Genomic DNA, 20896 nt, shown 5'->3' with positions numbered 1-20896 from the left:
CTTTCAGCCAGGCATTCTTAACCTTTTTTACGATTACAGATCCCCACTGGATTACCCAGTATGTCCCCCCATGCCCCCTTTTCCAGACTGTCAAAATCACCACCACCACCACCACCAGCAGTCCTATTAGGTACCAGTATAACTTCAAGAGATATCAGTAGCTTGGTTTTACTTTACATATGAATAGCTAGGAACAGAATAGCTGAAAGAAAATTATATAAATTTTATCATTATCGTGCAACTTGTTGCTTAAAATTGTTCAGAGATTGAGTCCCATACCTCCATATTTGGTTCCCATGCTCCAAGGGGTATGATTGGATACCCCCGGCTAAGAATCTAGGGTCTAAACCTTCAAATCACACTAGGCCCATGAAACTTAGGTAAGCCTACTGGGAACTAAGACTAGATTCTGGTTTACTTAATGAAGTGCAGGGAGTATGAGGATTAAAGATCAACACAAAACAGTGGGAAACTATCCAGAAAGTCGGGCAAAGCAAAATAAAATACTGCTTGAAAGAAATAAAATAAACAGAGCAATGCAAATGATTGTTGGCAGTGGGTGAAGAACCCTTGCTTCAACTCTGCTGTCCACCACCCACCTCACTCACCAGGGGTGGCCATGTTGTGCCACCCCTGCCAAGACATCTTCACTGCTTCTCAAAGCTAAGTGGTGTTCGGTGAGATGAGTGTTCCATGCGAGGCCGTTGCTTTGTTATTGTTTCCTCATTTACGCTGAATAATTGTGTTTATGCTATCTACATTGCATGTTTTCTGGCCTTTGTTTCATTCAGAATTTTGTTCAAGGTTATCTTCCTTGGTTTTCATTTCCCTTTCTCTGCTCGGTTATCCTCTCTGTGGGGTTTGAGTACTATCCCTGTGTGTCATTTTTGTTGCTTTGCCTCCAGGTAAAACTTGGGATTTTTTATCACCAATATAAAGCCTGTGGTTGTTGGTGAAGTTTGCCGTGTTGAAGTGTGTGTGTGTGTGTGTGTATTACCTGGCCAAGTTATAGTAATTGGGTCATGCACCTTTAGGTCACATTAAGTGTTAATTATCTGTGGCCTCGTATGCTACTCCTTGTCATCTTATTTTCGAGGTTAACTTTTATGTTAACCATCAAAGCCTCCATTTTGCCTGGCACGTCCATGTTTGTTTAATGGCTCTAGTAGTAGCCAGTGTCTTTGCATCAGGAAGGTTTGTTAACCAATTGAGAAAATATGGTAATATTGATGTTTTCTCTCCCTGTTTAGAGCAGCACTTTGCCGCTTGCAGCATTTCTGGATGCACTTTAGTGTTTGCCAAAAGTGTGTGGCATTCCTGGTACTGACTTTCCACTTTTGGGTTCCGAGATTCTTCACATTTGGGTATGTGATGTTTTAGTTGCTTGAGCTCTTGTTTTGGCTGCCTTGCTCCTTGGGGCCGCTGATTGTCTCTAGTGCACACAGTGTGGTAGGCAGCATTTGTGCCTGTGTTCTTGTGATGGCTGCTGTTCTTGGCACTACACGATGCCAAGGGTTGTTACTTTAGAGTGCATCAATATCACTCGTAACCCATTACCCTCTCGGCTGGCCTTGCCAACACTGGCATATCTAGCTAGCTCATACATTAATTAAAGGACCCTGTCTAGATAGTTATATATTGCAAATTGCAAAATCTAAGCTAAGTTCTAAATCAAGTTGTGAATGATTCAATAACTATTGTCTCTACATAAATGGCTAAACACTGCTTGTCAAACTCATTTCTATGGCAAAGGGAACATGCTTGGCAAATTTGTCAAATAAAGTAGATGTATGTGGTCGGGTATAAGATTATATACACTAATGTGTTGAGCATGACAACAATGTTAGATCCTCATGAGTGGGTCATGACCCCCCGGGGGTCTTTTGAGTATTAGAAAAATAGGGTCGTTCCCCAAAAAGTTGGAAATCACAGGTGTACAGTACTATGATAAATCTTTTAAGGATTTTAAGTAGTTTTCCCAGCTTCGAGACTTCTTTTGATAATTACTAACTTTCATTAACCACTGTGACGCACCGAGTTTATTGTGACATTCCCCCTGTGCGCATGAAATCAAGTGTTCCCAAAAAATTCTTTGTGTATAAAATGATAAATTTCCTTCCCTGAACATGTCGATGTAAAAATAAATACCAAATTCCACTTACCTTGGCTGTGGGGACGTGGACAAGGTGCGCTGTAACGTCATCAGGGCCTGGTCGCCCATGCGTGAATCGCCCAGACACGGTCACGCAGGCCATTCAAGCACCGCGAGTTGCCACAAATATATTTTCAATTATTTTTTCTATGTATTTCCAATGCGATTTTTTTTTTATCGTATATGATGAATATTTGTGTTCTTTACAATATGTATATAATGGAACGTTCATAATGTTCCTTGGAACTGTGATACATGTGTCAGTAATGTGTCCACAATAAATGTTTATTGTCGCAATATTACTTGTTAAAAATTCACTAAAATTACAATATGTACAGTTTCACACACTATTGACACAGTAACACACTGTATTACACACTCAGTACTTCAGAAATGAGTAATAATCAACGAAGTAGTCCATGGTACACAGGGCGACTTCACTCTTGTTGCACCAGGTACAGATAGATTTTCGCTTCCTGTTTCTTCGTTCTGTGTGTTGCAAATAACACACTTACGTACACCCTTGGCTTTAGCATTTGTTAGGTGGTATGTAGCCAAGCTTGTAAATAATAAGGTAGTCTTGAAAAGATTATAAGAAAAGATCAATTTGTAAGGTAGTTTTGAAAACATCACTTTGTAAGGTCCCACACTGGAAGAGATAGTCATTCTCAAAGAGTGACAGTCAGTCTGGAACGATTCAGGTATTCTGGAACAGATTCAGCCATTCTCAAAGAGTGTCAGGCATTCTGGAAGAGATTCAGCCATTCTTGAAAATATCTATGGAAAATGCCACCATGGAAGCCGCTAACACTGTTCATCTATGTTACTTGTATCAGATGCATTATCACTGAACCCAGAAAACGATTCATCTAGGTATCTATATAAATTGAAGATGGCATAGGTGGGCAAGGGTGACGCTCAGAGCTACAACTGGATACACTCACTGTTTCGTCCTAATAGGTGCTGTATCACTTGCATCTGACCTTTATGTTAGGTCCTTATTGCGCCTAGCTTCATCAATATCATGACCCTTATGTTCTTCAAGCAATAAGGTCTGAATTTCAATGACAGAGAGCGATCTTTCAAAACCTTGTCGGACAGGAGTTTGGGAGCCAGAGGTGTGTGCGCCACCCATGGTTGCTCACTCAGTATTAACCCAGCCAGCAGCCCTAGGACATTCTGGGAATTTTTTCCAAGATGGCTGCCTCTCACTGGAGGTCCGAAGAGTCCATTTCGTACCCAACTTACCGCGAGCGCGTTTTGACCGTGTACGGAAAAATATAAAATACTTTTGTCGGTTGGCGCAGTAATCGGCAAATGACAAATTTGTTTGGGGCAGTATACACCTTGTGCATGACACATGCTGGTTGACCTCTAAATTTGGCATGGAATTATTGTACTTCATTATTGTATGTACTGTTTTATGTATATAAGCAACTTTAGACATAATTACGATAACTTTACAAACATATGCTCTGAAGGCATAAGTGTGACTCGCCGGATGCATGCAACCATGTCTATGAAATATATATGGAACAATTAAGTTTATAACACCCTCTAATAATTAATGAAAGTTGTGATGAGTCAGCTGAGCATCACAGGTAGGGACTACAAGCTTGTCTTTTTCTAGGCCACACTTAAGACCAATATAGTAACCCAACCCACACACATGAAAAGAAAGGAAAATAATGACATTTGAGTCTGAATGAATAGATTGAAACATTATTATTTTGCTTTCATGTGCACGTTAAATTGTTAATTTTCAGCCACGTTATTGTGACCTATTTTCTGCTTAAATCAATATGTTAATTGAAAGAGTTGGGTTGATAGATCAGGATTTTTTAATACCATTTATCCAGCCCGTCCTCCTAAGGTTTCCCAACATCAAGAAAACGGCCAAATTAAAGTTTCCTCTCCTAACCTACCAGAGGACCCAAAACAGAAAACGGGCCAGTACATCACTTTCGCGAGCCGCTTCTATTTTCTAGTATGAAATATTTTTACTTTAAGCGAAATGCTAGCGAAATACGACATTCTCGCACGAAACGAGGTGGGACTCGGAGGTTTCCTCCATCGGACCAGTGAGGCCCACTGGGGGTTCCCAGGGCCCTTAGGCTGACTGCTAAGAAAGCCCAGGCAAGGTACTGCTAACCAGTTATCCCAAAGCTACCAAGCAAATAAACTAAAAGCTGAACCCCTGCAATGTGTGCAATCCTGGGGACCTAACTGAGGACCACCAAATTCATACAAGTGGTCCTACAGCTACACCAGGAAGACCTCCACCAGGCAAAAGAAAACAAAAGAAAAAGAAAAACCCTGCAAAAGTACAAACGTCCCCAGGGGAACAGAACCGGCCGATATGCATATACTGTATCAGACAGCTGCACAGTACCTTGTGCCCCAGCCAGTGACGATACTACTTCCTACCCAAGGTCAAACAAGAATAAGAACAACCCCAGCTGGCCCCAAGGGCGGGCAGCCACCGAGCAGTAAAAGAACCATGTGGAGGTAACCTCTCGAATGGCTTATGGAAGATAACCCTAAACTGCAAGGGCAGTACTTACCAGGACACCTAGGGAAGGTGGGCCTGGGCGCATGCACCCCCAGTACTCGTGTTACTTCTGGCTCACACACCACCACACAGTAAAACAACACTATTATGGACAGCACTGCTCAAAAGGATGGAGCCAAAGTTGATCGGCCACCACCAAATACAACAGACTCTGAACTGGGGTTGGGTAGCTGGCGCAGGAGGTCTCGAATCCCATCCCCTCTTTTCCCCTCCTGGGAAGGGGGGGAGTTGCGCAGACAGCAGCGCAGCGGCTGTGGTGACGTCATGGTTGTTTGCTTGTTTTCAGTAGGGGAGTTGTGCTTGCTAGTTTGGCTTTCGGTTTGTAATTTTTAACCAGCCGTAGTTTGTTTTCGAATTCCTACCTTTCAGGGTACCTGACCTGGTAGATGGCAGACATGGACTGCTTCCAATTGCATGGGGGTGTCTATAGGCCATTGCTCCTCATGCCTCTCTGAGGGGGGGCCAGGTTCTGGTGCTGGTCCCTGGTAGGCCTAGAACTCCAGCGATTGACTGTTGCCACTGTCTAATATATACACAAAAATTCATTCAATTTTTTTAATGATTCAAGAAGGTGACACCCGTAAGTGTCAGCACCTGCATCAGAGGAGCTCCAGGATATTTCACAATTCCTAATTATTGTAGTATAGGTTGATGATAGTGAGTGGTGTCCCAAGGAACATAAAAGTGTAGTGCTTTGGAAAAGTTATTTGTGGTACAAATAAAGTAGTACATAAAGGCAAATCAACAAAATCATTAGAGAGAGGGGGGGGGAGTGAAGAATAAGGAGAGGGGGAACAAGTTCCTGAAAATTGCATACACCTACATAGATGGAGTGAGATAAAAGATACTGTAGTTAAGTGATGTAATACAGCTGCAGACACCAGACATTGTTGCACTCACGGAGACAAAACTTGAAGATGATATTTTAAATGAGATCATATTCCCAAGAGGCTACTCGGTTTGGAGACAGGACAGAAAAATTAGGAAAGCAGGTGGCGTTGCTGTGTTGGTGAAAGAACACCTAAAGGCAAATGAAATAATAATTGACAATTCATGAGAAGTTGACATAATAGCACTAGAGATCTGCAATCAGGAGGATAAATTAACGATCATAAATGCATATAGTCCACCGCCAAGCAACACATGGACAAAGGAGGAGCTAGATAATAAACGAGAGGGTCTTATAACAATAATGAGAGAAATTATAGCGAGAGCTGATATAGATCACGACTGTTGGTAATCGGCAACTTCAACTTGAAATCCATAGACTGGGAGGCATATGAAGCTAGAATGGAGGATTTTTGGACTTGTAAATTCGTAAACCTCATCCTGGAAACATTCATGTTTCAACATGTTAAACAAGCTACAAGGATGATGGAAGGGGATGTTCCCTCCATGCTGGATTTGATATTTACCAGGAAAGAGGAAGAGAGATTTGACATTCAGTACCTCCTTCCCTTGGGTAAAAGTGACCATGTCTTTTTTTGGGAATAAAGTATGCAATGTGTTATAATCTGGAAGAAAATGAGGTTGAAGCAGTTGAAAAGCCTGTTTTCAGGTGAGGTCATTATGGGGACCTCAGACATTTCTTTAAGGAATTTGACTGGAAAGACTTGCTGTTAGAACATGAAGTAAATGAGATGTATGTCAAGTTTTGTGAAATATATGATAAAGGCACAAAAAAATTTATACCAAAGCAAATTGGGAGCCGGTCGGCCGAGCGGACAGCACGCGGGACTTGTGATCCTGTGGTCCTGGGTTCGATCCCAGGCGCCGGCGAGAAACAATGGGCAGAGTTTCTTTCACCCTATGCCCCTGTTACCTAGCAGTACAATAGGTACCTGGGTGTTAGTCAGCTGTCACGGGCTGCTTCCTGGGGGTGGAGGCCTGGTCGAGGACCGGGCCGCAGGGACACTAAAAGCCCCGAAATCATCTCAAGATAACAAGATGCAAAACTAGGAAACAGGATTGGTTTGACAGAAATTGTGAGAGGGCCAGAGACAAAAAGACACAAAAATGGAATCAATATAGGAAGAGGCCAAACCCCCAAACATATCAGTGATACAAAGATGCAAGAAACAACTACACGGCAGTGAGGAGAGAGGCAGTGAGGAATTTTGGAAAAGGGATTTACAGACAAATGTAAAACAGAACTAGGTCTATTCTATAAATTCATAAACAACAAATTGCAGGTAAAGGATAATATTCAGAGGTTGAAAATGGGAAATAGATTCACGGAAAATGAAAAGGAAATGTGTGAAACATTAAACGAACAGTTCCAAAGTGTGTTTGTACAAAATGAAATCTTCAGGGAACCAGACACAATAAGAATTCCAGAGAACAACATAGAGCACATAGAGGTGTCTAAAGATGCAGTGGAAAAAATGCTCAAGGAGCTAAGTAAGAACAAAGCAGTTGGTCCAGATGGAGTTTCACCATGGGTTCTGAGAGAATGTGCACCTGAGCCCAGCATCCCACTTCAACTGATTTTTCAGGCATCCCTGTTTACAGGAGTTGTAGCTGATGTGTGGAAAAAAGCTAACATCGTTCCAAAAGTGGCAGCAGGGAAGACCCCCCTCAATTATAGACCTGTATCACTGACAAGTGTAATAGTCAAAATATTTGAAAAAATAATTAAAACTAAATGGGTAGAACACCTGGAGAAAAAGATATAATATCACAGTATGGTTTTCGATCTGGAAGATCCTATGTAACAAATTTACTCAGTTTCTATGATCGCGCCACAAAGATTTTACAGGAAAGAGATGGTTGGGTTGACTGCATCTATCTGGACCTAAAAAGGCTTTTGACAGTGTTCCTAAGAGGTTGTTCTGGAAACTGGAACATATTGGAGGGATGACAGGTAAGCTTCTAACATGGATGAAAAATTTTCTAACTGGTAGAAAAATGAGGCCCATAATCAGAGGCAATGTATCAGATTGGAGGAATGACACAAGTGGAGTACCACAGGGTTCAGTTCTTGCACCGGTAATGTTCATTGTCTACATAAACGATCTACCTGATGGAATACAGAATTATATGAACATGTTTACTGATGATGCTAAGATAATAGGGAAGATAAGAAACCTAGATGATTGTCATGCCCTTCAAGAAGACCTGGACCAAATAAGTATATGGAGCACCACTTGGCAAATGGAATTTAATGTGAATAAATGCCATGTTATGGAATGTGGAATTGGAGAACATAGACCCCACACAACCTATAAATTATGTGAGAAATCTTTTAAAGAATTCTAACAAAGAAAGAGATCTAGGGTTGGTTCTAGATAGAAAACTGTCACCTAAGGACCACATTAAGAACATTGTGCAAGGAGCCTGTGCCACACTTTCTAACTTCAGAATTGCTCTTAAATACGTGGATGGCAAAATACTGAAGAAATTGTTTATGACTTTTGTTAGACCAAAGCTGGAATATGCAGCGGTAGAATGGTGCCCATATCTTAAGAAGCACATCAACAAATTGGAAAAGGTGCAAAGACATGCCACTAAGTGGCTCCCAGAACTGAAAGACAAGAGCTATGAGGAGAGGTTAGAGGCATTAAATATGCCAAAACTAGAAGACAGGAGAAAAAGAGGCGATATGATCACTACATACAAAATAGTAACAGGAATCTATAAAATTGATAGGGAAGAATTCCTGAGACCCAGAATTTCAATTACAAGAGGTTCTTGATTTAAACTAACGAAACAAAGCTGCTGGAGAAATATAAGAAAATTCACTTTTGTAAACAGAGTGGTAGACGGTTGGAACAAGTTAGGTGAGAAGGTGGTGGAGGCCAAAACTGTTAGTAATTTCAAAGCATTATATGACAAAGAGTGCTGGGAAGACGGGACACCATGAGCGTAGCTCTCATCCTGTAACTACACTTAGGTAATTACACGTCAGCCCGGTATAGCCCCAGGGAGCCTCCTGGGCTCACCCAGAAAATGGTGTTTCATTACATTCAACGCTGGGTTTTTTCAGACTAAGAAAAATGCGTACAAAAAAAAAGCAAATTTGAGAAAATGGTTAATGTTTTTTGAGCATTTACCGAATATGTTTTTACCTTATTTAGTGCAATTTGTTAACTTGTATAAACATACTGTGTTAAAAAAAATTATCTCTATTTGTTTTCTTACCTAGTTAAGATAATTACATTAAATATGTATCAACAGAGAAGTAATGATAGTTTTCTTTAATGATGTAAATTTTTGGATGTATTAAGTGAAATATGCTTGTGATTGCAATATTTGTATAAAATGTAACATAATAGACATAGGATTGCTGGAGTGTTTCAAGCATGGGTTAGATAGATATATGAACAGGTTTGGATGGATATAAATAGAAGCGTCCACATGTGTCGTAATAGATCTGCAGAGTCCTTTATTCCTGTTTTTCTTATCTTATAGTTATGACTGGAATGGTCTCATATGAGAAGCCATTATGAGAGCAAATGAATACTAAAAGTATTTTTATTTCCAATCTTGTGCACTCCATTGTATGGTAATATGTAGGCATAAACTGTATGTGTGTACACCAGGGTTATGTTAAGTCATTTATATTCTGGCACCGGCTTTATATAACTTACCAAACGTCCGTGCAGGGTCATTTATGGTGCTAGGAAGGCACAATAAAAACTCAAACTATTATTCAGGGTTCAGTAAGTAATTGCTCATGTGGTCAGCTTTGTTGACCTCTCACTGTGCACACAATGTGGTTGGGTTCCCAGACCCAGGCCCGTTTGTGTTCTCCATGACGGCTTTGTCTCATTTTGGTGGACCAATTCTGAGTGGAGGTATTATCCTGTGAAACTGAACTTTTGGTGCACAGTGGCCTGTTCTATATACAGAGGTGCCTCAGAATTTAATCCGTTCCTGGAGACAGTTCGTAACCCGAAAATTCGTAAACCGAAGGGAATTTTCCCACAAGAAATAGTGGAAAATGAATTAATCCGTTCCTGACTCCCCAAAAACTTCACTTCAAAGTAAATTTTATACCTAATTCACCCAAATCTTCACTGCAAAAGTATGTTCACGTTATTGTTTACCTTTGCTGATGACTCCTGTTGGCGTATGGAAGATGATGAGGAGAGGGAAGGAGGAGAGGTGTTACTGTTTGGAAGGGGAATCCCCTTCCATTATAACTTCAGACAGTGAAGATTTCTCTGGAGTGCACTTTCTGGCACATTTTGCCTGCATACCACTAGGTCCTGGTTGTGGATCACTGCTTGATTTTCTCACTTCTCACAAGGAAATGTTCCATTGAAGATTATTTTCCCTTCTTTGCAACACTTCTCTGTAGTGAGGTATCACATTGTTATTAAAAAGATCAATGCAATAGCCTACTTCAGCTTTATCTGGGTGATTCTTTTCAGCAAAACTTTGCAGTCCTTCTCATACTGCACACATTTTCTTAATTAATGAGAAAGGGACATTCTCTACTGCCTCCTCTTCCTCCCCTGAAGATTTGTTGTACTGCCTAGCTAGTTCAACAACACGATTACCATTTTCATGCTTACAAATGATCTCTTGTTTTTCCTCTATGGTCATTCTCACATGTGATTTCTTGTCTTGAACCTTACCACTGGCTTCCTTGTGACCCATGGTGAGTTATATAATAACAACTTTTATGCTCAAATGGCCAAAAATCCAACAAAAAACTCTGTAAATTGTTGTGAAGAATTCAGGTGGATAGTCACTGGGCGCGAGGCACTGGTAAACCGAGGTGCAATCGCCATGCCACCACACGCTAGGTCGGCTGTATGCGTATCAACAAACTCATATCCCGATGCAAAGTTCGTATCCCGATTAAAATTTTACGAACAAATAGGGCTCGTAACCCGAACAATTCGTAAACAGGGACGTTCATAACCCGAGGTACCACTATACTACCGTAACTGTTTATATGCGTTATATATTTACTTCCCAAGTGTGTATTTACCCAAGTGTGTTTTGTTTTGATTTTTTATGTAATTTTGTAAGAGGATGAGAATTTAGCCTTTTTCTCCAGTGCCTTCCTAGCATCTTTATTGGCACTGCAGGTATGTTCCAGACAGTGATGTGGCACCATTGCCTGAATGTTGTCCTTCCTCTCTATACCTGTTCTTAATCTATAAACACAGCAAATATTGACTTCAGAGTGCCATTGAGTAATTCTCTCCTGAGAAAAGCTTTTCATATTGACTCGGTCTTATTTTGATAAATTCAATTTTTTTAAATTCATTTGGATTTTTTTTTTTCTGGGGGAGCCCTTCAGCTCTCTGGAGCTTACTAGGCTGATATGCTAATGTCAGACTTTGACATCAGTCATGTGTATGGAGTTCTGTGGGCCTACCGGGGACCATGAGCCAGAACCTGGCCCCCTCAAAGAGGCATGAGGAGCAATGGCCAATAGAAACCCCCATGTGGCTGGAAGCATTCTGTGTCTGCCATCGACCGGATCAGGCACCCAGAAATGTAAACATCCCAAAACAAACCCCTATTCTGGTGAAAATTTTGCTACCAAAAGCCGAACAAGTGGATAGAACTCCCCTAAAAGAAACGAGCATGACGTCACACGTCGCCGCGCCGCTGTCTGCGCAGCTTTCCCCTCCCTGGGAGGGGGAAGGGAGAGCCATTTTCTTTTTTGGCAAAGAATGAGACTGCTGCTTTTCGGAGGGGTCCTTGGGTTGTTGATGCTTGGTTGGTCAGGCCAGGGGTGCATCATGTTTTGTGTCTGGTAGCGGCCCTCCGCCGTTATGTGCTCTCCACGGCTTCTGTGTCCGAGGAAACGTTTTGGGTTGATCCAGTTTCCCTTCCCTGTTCAGGGGTGCAGGTCTCCCAGGTCGTCCGCAGGGTTATTAAGTCTAGCCATCGTGTGGTTCATCCCCGTGTCCATGACTTGTAAGTTCACTGCTCTTGCTGCCATCTTTGGCAACATGTCCTGGTTTGACATTCGGGCGTGGGGTTTTTGGCGGTCGAACAGGGTCCTGGCTGTTCGGTATCTCATGAACATTCATGGGTCTAGTCGGGCCTGTGTCGCAATGGGTCGGCGGTTGCAGCCAGTTGTCTCGACTTTGAGTTGAGTAGTGAGCAGCGACCACCTCCCGGGTAAATCCCTCTACTTTTTCCTCTGTGGGTAGTTAGCTCCGGGGAGCCGAAGGGGCTCCCCCCAGAAAACCAGCGTTGAATGTAATGAAACACCATTTTCTAGGCGAGACCCGGAGGCTCCCCAGCATTCCTCCCTCCCTCCGGTCGGCATTTTTTTTGCATGTTTTGACATCCAGCCTCAGAACTGAAGGGTAGATAGCCGGCGCGGGGTCTTGGGCTCCCCCATCCCCCTTACAGGGGAGGAGGGAGCTGCGCAGACAGCGGCGCGACGACGTGTGACGTCATGCTCGTTTGCTCGTTTCTTTTAAGGGAGTTCTATCCACTTGTTCGAATTTTGGTAACAAAATTTTCACCAGAATAGGGGTTTGTTTTGGGATGCTTACCTTTCTGGTGCCTGACCCAGTCGATGCAGACATAGAATGCTTCCAACCACACGGGGGTTTCTAAAGGCCATTGCTCCCCATCCCTCTCTGAGGGAGCCAGGTTCTGGCTCGTGATCCCCGGTAGGCCCACAGAACTGATGCCAAAGTCTGACATTAGCATATCAGCCTAGTAAGCTCCGGGGAGCCTCCGGGTCTCACCCAGAAAATGGCGTTTCATTACATTCAACGCTGTTTTTTTTTTTTTTTTCTAATTTTTTATGTTTGTCTCGCTAGGTTTATTTTATTATTATAAAGATGAGCATGTACCGGTGTTAAGAAATGCTGACTTAGTCTAGGTAATTTTCATTACAGTATTGCAAGCACATTTTATCTTTTTTATTTTATTTAAATTTTCTCATTTCTTATTGTTTTCAGTTTCATCTCATATTTTTTTCTGTGTATTGTAACTGTAGAATTAATTTGTTCACATTCTGATACAGATATCTGTAGTAACATTCAAAATGAGCCGAATGCAGATTGTACAAGAATCACGGGGCTATGAGTCAACTGTGAAGGTCCAGTGCTGCCATCTTGTGTGCGAGGAGTGTTCTACCATGGGCTACGACGAGTTCCAGGTACCTACCCATTTCTAGTTTCGTTATTTTCCAAATCTTGATATTTTTATATATTTTTGCATGACCTTTGGGTTCTATTATATTAACATGTTATGTTTGATGTGTTGTGTAATTTGACTTGAATGAGACCTTATAAATCGGAGTTTAATTTTCTATAGTTTTGTGTGTTAGAATTTTAAGGAAAAGCGCACATTTATACTAAATTATTAAAATGATTACATGTGCTGAAGACTCATTGGTATATATTTAAAGAGAAAGAAACACAATAATTAAAAACAAATGCTATATTATGAGTGATCTTGCATTACAGAAGGAATAGCAGCCTCAAATCTTAGAAGTTGAGATATTGTTAGAGACTCGGTTACTCCAACAGCCTATTTCTAACCTTTTTTTTTAATTAGGAAATATTAATTCTACACATTTGGTTCTCACATCAGTGAAACAATGCTCTATTTATCCTGTGTCATCTTACAGAATTTCACTTTCACAATCAACAGTGGTACAGAAAAGGGCCAAATGGATATTGTAATTTGTTTTGTCAGGGATAGCAAGCCTGTAATTTCCAAAGTGTAATTACGTCAGTATAGTTTCAGGATGAGAGCTACGTTCTTGGTGTCCCACCTTCTTAGCACTGTCATATATTGCTTTGAAACTACTGACAATTTTGACCTCCACCTCCACCTCACTTAACTTATGTCATCTACCACTCTAATTGCAAAAGAAAACTTTCTATTATTTTTTGACACCTTTGTGTGTTACTATTTACTATTTGTATATACTATTTGTATCTGTAGAATTGAGCCATTAGCTCTTGGACCTCTCCTTTCTAACCAATTTATTTTTCCTCTATGATGTCTACTACATATATTTCTCTTACACACACAAAAATGCACAAAATTTTGCATCACACTGAGGAGTCACACTGCTGCAGCCTCCAGGATAAATCAAATTGTCCAAGTGTTGGGAGCAGGGTGAGTGGTGTCCCAAAATGTCTGAAGATGTAGGGAATTTGAAAAGAAACTAAGAGACAAGAAATAAGTGTAAGTGAATGAAAAATCTGGGCTAGAAAAGTTGATCTTAAAATACAACAGAATGTCAACAACAAAGATGGCCGCCACCACAGGGAAGGACAGCACACCAACAAAGGAATGTTTTGCAGGATTCTTAGTACAAGATATAATGAATGGTGGTTTTCTTGGCAGGTTAGTAATTATTGAGTACATGCTAAAGAATTATGAAGAAAAGGTAATTAAATTAGAAAAAGGAAATGAAGGTCTCATGATCGAGTTTTGTAATTTAAAAGGAAGTATTTTCCAGCAAGGTACGGAAATTACCAGCTTGACTGATAAGGTAAAGGATACAGGAGGGACACACCAAGGAACTAGTGAAAGATAATGAGGCATGGAAAGTGAAGAGTGGTGACTGAAGAAATAAACAAGAAAATAGACTCATATGGTGAACAAGTCCAAGGAACCCTGAGGGCTAACATGGAGTTAGGCAAGGATATGTATAGAGAAACTTCATTGACAGCTCACATAAAGGAGGTAAAATACAAAAAAATAATAAATAAAATAAAAACTAGAAAAGTATAAAGAAGAAATAAAGGAGACATATGCACAAGCTGTAAAAGAGAAAGAGATGATTAAGGAAGTGTGTTTGGAATTCAAAACCAGAAATGACAAACAAGAAGCTGATCTTAGGCAAGCAGTTAGGAAAGAACTGGTAACCAACAGTAAACTAGTACATAACACTGCAGTTAGATGTAAGTCCATTATAATCTTTTGGTGTTTAGAGAAGGAAATATCATCTAGGGTAGACAGAGCAGCAGAAGAGATGAAAATCAAAGAAAAAATAGTAGGTTTAGGAGACGGCCTAAATTCAAAGGAACATGTCAGTGATTTTAGGAGGATAGGAAATATGAGAAAGACAAGAACCGCCCCTTAAGGGTGACATTTAATGGAGTGAAACACATGACAGAAGTGATTAGACATGCCAAGAAATTGAAATGTGATGATGATGGCAAACTTTGGTCAATTAGACAAGACCTCTTAAAGGAAGACAGAGAAAAGCTGAAAATTAACTTCATTGAAGCAAAATGTCTAAATTGGAATAAAAATGAAGAAGACAAAAAAATTTTTTTTTTTTTTCTACAAAGTGTCAGGAACTGGAAGGTTAGCGAAATGGTACATTCATGTATCAACACGTCAAGCAGGCCACAAGAATGAGGGAAAGGGATGTCTCATCAGTACTGGATCTAATATTCACCAGGAAAGAAGAGGACATATTAGACATCCAGTACCTTCCTCCTTTGGTGTGATCATGTCCTGTTGGACTTTATATATGCTTTTGAGATATAAACTAAAAGAAAACGGGGACATTGTAACAGTTGTTAAACTTGATTTCAAGAGAGGTCACTCTGGGGACCTTAGAAATTTTTTTAACGATTGTAATTGGACAGACTTGTTGTTCAGCAAGGAAGTAAACGAGATGTGTGCCAATTTTGAAAAATATATGATGAAAGCACACAAACATTCATACCAAAACAGAGATGCAGACCTAGGAAATTAGGATTGGTTCAACAAAAATTGTGAGAAAGCCAGAGACCAAAAGACACAAAAATGGAATCAATATAGAAAACAGCCAAACCCCCCAAACATGCCTGTGACACAAAGTTGCGAGAAACAACTACATTGGCAGTGAGGAGAGAGGTAGAAAGAAATTTTGAAAGGGGATTGCGGACAAATGTAAAACAGAACTGGGCCTATTCTATAAATTCATAAACAACAAATTGCAGGTAAAGGATAATATTCAGAGGTTGAAAATGGGAAACAGATTTACAGAAAATAAAAAGAAAATGTGAGAAACATTAAACAAAAAGTTTCAAAGTGTGTTTGTACAAAATGGAATCTCCAGGGAACCAGACGCAATAATAATTCCAGAGAACATCTTAGAGCACATAGAGGTGTCTAGAGAAGAAGTGAAAAAAATGTTCAAGGAGCTTAGTTAGAACAAAGCCGTTGGTCCAGATGGAGTTTCACCATAGGTTCTGAGAGAATGTGCACCTGAGCTCAGCATTCCACTTCAACTGTTTTTTCAGGCATCCCTGTGTACAGGAGTTGTAGCTGATGTGTGGGAAAAGGCTAAATTGGTATACAAACATGATATATTCCAGTGTACAAAAGTGATAGCAGGAAAGATCCCCCTCAATTATAGACCTGTATTATTGGCAAGTGTTAGTTTAGGTTAGTTCATTTATTATGCACCCCATACCCATTTTGTGGGCGGTAGTGGAAAGGGTTACAGAGGCACATAATGGGCTCAGGGACTGAACCCCACAATTCATTTAGCTAAGCAAGTTACAATCTTGATGAGCTAGTTACAAAATTCAATATAAGTCGTCACATCAACAATGGATTCGAGATCGACTTCAAGTACAGGTTCTAAATTAAGCAACTGACATATGTGGAGAGCTAGTGTCACAATTTATATGTTTGTCCTGCACACCGCCCCCCATCCAGTGGGCAGCGGTGGATAGGTTACAATCACTCAGTTACTACCTACAGTTAGCAAACTGGGAATATTTGGCTAAAATTTCTGGTAGCAGATCATTTTGAATGAAATATTTACACATCGCTGGAACATTGGTTATAGAATTGTCTCTAAATTCACGTATCTTTTCGCACTCCATCACATAGTGACGGAGGGTGTGCGAATAATTTTGTTGACACAGTTTACATTTGGTCAGGTCTACATCAGCAGATAATGAGAATTCCCAGAGATACTTGTAACCGAGTCTAAGCCGAGCAGTAGTAACATCTAGAAGTCTGCTTGGCAAGTGTAATAGTCAAAATATTGGAAAAAATAATTAAAATGATATAAAAAACGACATATCAGACAGACAGTATGGTTTTCGATCTGGAAGATCCTGTGTAACGAATTTACTCAGTTTCTATGATCCAGCAACAGATATTTTACAGGAAAGGGGGTGGTTGGATTGACTGCATCTATCTGGACCTTAAAAAGACTTTCAACAGAGTTCCACATAAGAGATTGTTCTGGAAACTGGAACATATTGGAGGGGTGACAGGTAAGCTTCTAACATGGATGAAAAATTTTGATAGAAAAATGAGGGCAGTAATCAGAGGCAATGTATCAGATTGGAGAAATGTCACAAGTGGAGTACCACAAGGGTTCAGTTCTTGCACAGGTAATGTTCATTGTCTACATAAACACTCTACAAGATGGAATACACAATTATATGAACATGTTTGCTGATGATGCTAAGATAATAGGAAATATCAGAAACTTAGATGACTGTAATGCCCTTCAAGAAGACCTGGACAAAATAAGTATATGAAGCACGACTTGGCAAATGGAATATAATGTGAATAAATGCCATGTTATTGAATGTGGAATAGGAGAACATAGACCCCACACTACATATAAATTATGTGAGAAATCTTTAAAGAATTCTGATAAAGAAAGAGACCTAGGGGTGGGTTCTAGATAGAAAACTATCACTTGAGGATCACATAAAGAACATTGTGCGAGGAGCCTATACTACACTTTCTAATTTCAGAATTGCGTTTAAATACATGGATGGCGAAATACTCAAGAAATTGTTCACAACTTTTGTTAGACCAAAGCTGGAATATGCAGCGGTTGTGTGGTGCCTGTATCTTAAGAAGCACATCAACTAACTGGAAAAGGTGCAAAGAAATGCCACTAAGTGGCTTCCAGAACTGAAGGACTTTCTGCCCAAAGGATAGGTTTATCCCAGCCCAAAAGCAGAAAAATGAAAAGCAACAGAAGAATCCATGGTTCAGTCAGGAATGTAAGGTAGCGATGCAATAGAGTACAACAACATGGAGAAACAACAGGAATAACAGAACACCAGAGAACGGGGAGAGATACCAGAGGGCCAGAAATGAGTACCTCAGAGTGAGGAGAGAAGCAGAGAGATAGTATGAAAATGACATCTCGAGTAAAGCTAAGACCCAACCAAAACTGTTCCACAGCCACATCAGAAGGAAAACAGCAGTGAAGGAACAAGTGATGAAACTGAGAAATTGGGAGAACAGATACACAGAGAATGACAAGGAGGTGTGTGAAGAACTCGACAAGAGATTCCAGGAGGTCTTTAGAATAGAACAAGGAGAAGTCCCTGAACTAAATGAAGAGGTAAACCAAGCAACCTTAGAGGAATTTGACCTCACCAGTGATGAGACAAAAAGGAATCTGTTGGAGCCGAATTTGACAAAGGGTGTTGGGCCTGACAGAATCCCACGGTAAATACTTAAAGAAGGTGCAGAGGCACTAAGTGTGCCACTCTCTATGGTGTATAACAGGTCACTGGAAACAAGAGACCTACTAGAAATCTGGAAGACAGCTAATGTAGTCCCAATATACAAAAAGGGTGACAGGCAAGAGGCACTGAACTACAGGCCAGTTTCCCAAACTTGTATACCATGCAAGGTGATGGAGAAGATCATGAGGAAAAGGTTCATAGAGTATCTGGAGGGAAATAGCTTTGCAAGACACCACCAGCATGGGTTCGGAGATGGTAAATCGTGCCTCACAGGTTTAATAGAATTCTATGACCAAGCAACAAAAATTAGGCAAGAGAAGGGTGAGTAGACTGCATTTTCTTGGACTGTCAGAAAGCCTTTGACACGGTACCTCATAAAAGGCTGCCATCCTCAACACTGAATATTTTGGCTATACGGCCAAAATCAGGTTCAGATAATTTTCTGCAAAACTTCGCCACATCCTAACAGAAATTCGGATAACCAAAGATTTGGCTGGATAACACAGACTGACACAGAGTCAAAGTCAAATTCTGATAATTTTTTTGGTAAAACTTTGCCATATCTGAACAGAAATTAGATAACTGGAGATTAGGTTATGAAAATTTTCAAGAAATACACATTTCAAGATCTATAGTATCATACAAGACAACAAGATAAGCTGCAGTTTCTCTTTTAAATTATATTTTGTGTGTGGAGCCCCTTCAGCTTCCTGGAGCTCTCGGGCTAATGTGTGATATATTAGACCGGGACATTAGTCTGTGGAGTTCGACCTACTGGGGACCACGAGTCAGAACCTGGTCCCCTCAGAGAGGTTGCAGGGAGCAGTGGACCTGGAAAACTCCCCTGTGGTTGGGTGTTTTCCTTATCTGCCATCAACTGGGGTTAGGCTCCCAGAAAGGTAGGCATAATAAAACAACAACCCCCCCCCCATATGGTAAGAAAATTACAACTAAAAACCGAAAAGAGAGATAAAACTCCCTCCAATTCAAAGGAAACGAGCAAACGTCACACTCCACTGCCATGCCCTTGTCCGCACAGCCCTGCTAAAGGGAAAGGGGGAAGTCCCGATCCTCCTTGCACAGGCTACCCAGCACTTCAGTTTGTTAGTTAATGTGGTCCGGGGTGGATGTCTTCTCCGGCCTCGATTTCCATAGGTGGGCTTTTGCCTTCGTGGTGACCTCTGCAGTGTTATGTGTAGTGGCCAGGTGTTCTCATCAGTGCCGGGGCTGTATGTGCTTAGGGGCATTCTACCCTGGGTGCCCTGTGAGTACTGCCCTTGCGTGTTAGGGTTCCCCTCCCTGATGTGTTCAGGAAACCATTTCCATAAGGGTTTTTGCTGCTCGGCATTTACCCCGCCCTTGAGGCCAGCTTGGGTGCATCTTGTGTTGTGTCCGTTGCTGCTCTCCGTCATTATTTGCGCTCTTCAGCTTCGGTGACTGGGAATGCGCTTTAGGTTGATCCGGTTTTCCTCGTTCCCTGTTCCAGGGTTCGGGTCTCCCAGGTCGTCCACAGGGTTATTAAGTATAGACAACCTGTGGTCTATCCTCGTGCCCATACATTAGAAAGTTTGCTGCATTGGTTGCCGTGTTTGGCACATGTCTTTGGGCTGATATTCGGGCGTGAGGATTTTGAAGGTCAAACAGGGTCCTGGCATCCGACTACTTGATTAACGTTCCTGCTCCTGTGCGTTCCTGTGTTGCTTTGAGTCGCAGGTTGCAGCCAGTTGCCTCGACTTTACCTTGAGGAGTATGTGACAGCTGCCTCCCGGGTAAATCCCTCTTTTTCCTTCTCTTTGGTTATGTAGCTCCAGGGAGCCAAGAAGCTCCCCACAAAAAACCAGCATTGAATATAATGAAATGCCATTTTCTGGGCGAGTCCCCAAAGGCTCCCTGGTAACCCTCCCTCCCTCCAGTCGGCAGTTTTTCATGTTGTTTGATGCTTAACTTCTGAACTTGAGTGCTGGGTAGCCAGCACAGGGAGGGGAGGGCTGCACAGACGAGTGCAGCAGTGGAGTGTGACATTTGCTTGTTTCCTTGGGATTGGAGGGAGTTCTACCACTGTTTTTGGTTTCTAGTTGTAATTTTCTTACCATGTGGAGCTTGTTTTGTTATACTGTACCTACCTTTCTGGGTGCCTAACTCCTGTCAATAGCAGATAAGGAAAATCCCCAACCACTTGGACCCCCCCCCAACCTCCAGGGAGCCTCTGGGGCTCACCAAGAAAATTACTTTTTTTTACATTCAACACTGGTTTTTTTTATTGTAGTGTGTGTGTAAATAAGAATTATGGTGGGTGTGGTACAAAAAAATTGCAAATATGATCATTTTTGGACTCTTTTTCCCCCCCCCCCCCCCTCCCATCCTGTAAGAATTTTTCTTGTCCAAATGTTTGGCTTATCCAGCAGAGGATGCTTCCCATTTAATTTAGATAAGTGAGCTTAGCCAATACTAACAGGAATTGACCAAATTGACAAAGAGGAATTCCTGAAACCAGTAACATCACGAACACGAGGACACAGTTTCGAGCTAAGGGAACAGAGGTTCCGAAAAAAACATTAGAAAGTTTCCTTTTGCAAATAGAGTGGTAGACGGTTGGAACAAGTAGAAAGGTGGTGGAGGCCAAAATCATCGGTAGTTTCAAAGCATTATACGACAAAGAGTACTGGGAAGACGAGCGTAGCTCTCATCCTGTAACTACACTTAAGTAATTACACACGCACTGTACACTTTAATCTTGTAGCAAGGTTCCCCGAAAGTCAAACTACTGACCCTTCCCAG

At 41.2% G+C, this 20896-nt stretch overlaps 1 protein-coding gene across 3 annotated transcripts in view; it reads left to right on the top strand.

Moving 5' to 3' along the window:
• LOC123758447 (bridge-like lipid transfer protein family member 3B) overlaps positions 1-20896 on the top strand; it is a 95849-nt gene that overhangs the window by 53270 nt on the left and 21683 nt on the right. For all 3 annotated transcript variants that reach the window (XM_045742879.2, XM_045742880.2, XM_045742878.2), the window contains one exon: positions 12676-12810. In XM_045742879.2, coding sequence (XP_045598835.1) covers positions 12676-12810 — 135 coding nt within the window. The remainder of the gene's footprint in view (positions 1-12675; positions 12811-20896) is intronic.

Source organism: Procambarus clarkii, chromosome 11 (assembly GCF_040958095.1).
Source record: "Procambarus clarkii isolate CNS0578487 chromosome 11, FALCON_Pclarkii_2.0, whole genome shotgun sequence".
Classification (NCBI taxonomy): domain Eukaryota; kingdom Metazoa; phylum Arthropoda; class Malacostraca; order Decapoda; family Cambaridae; genus Procambarus; species Procambarus clarkii.
The sequence above is the reverse complement of the archived record's forward strand: the minus strand, read 5'-3'. Positions and strand labels throughout refer to the sequence as shown.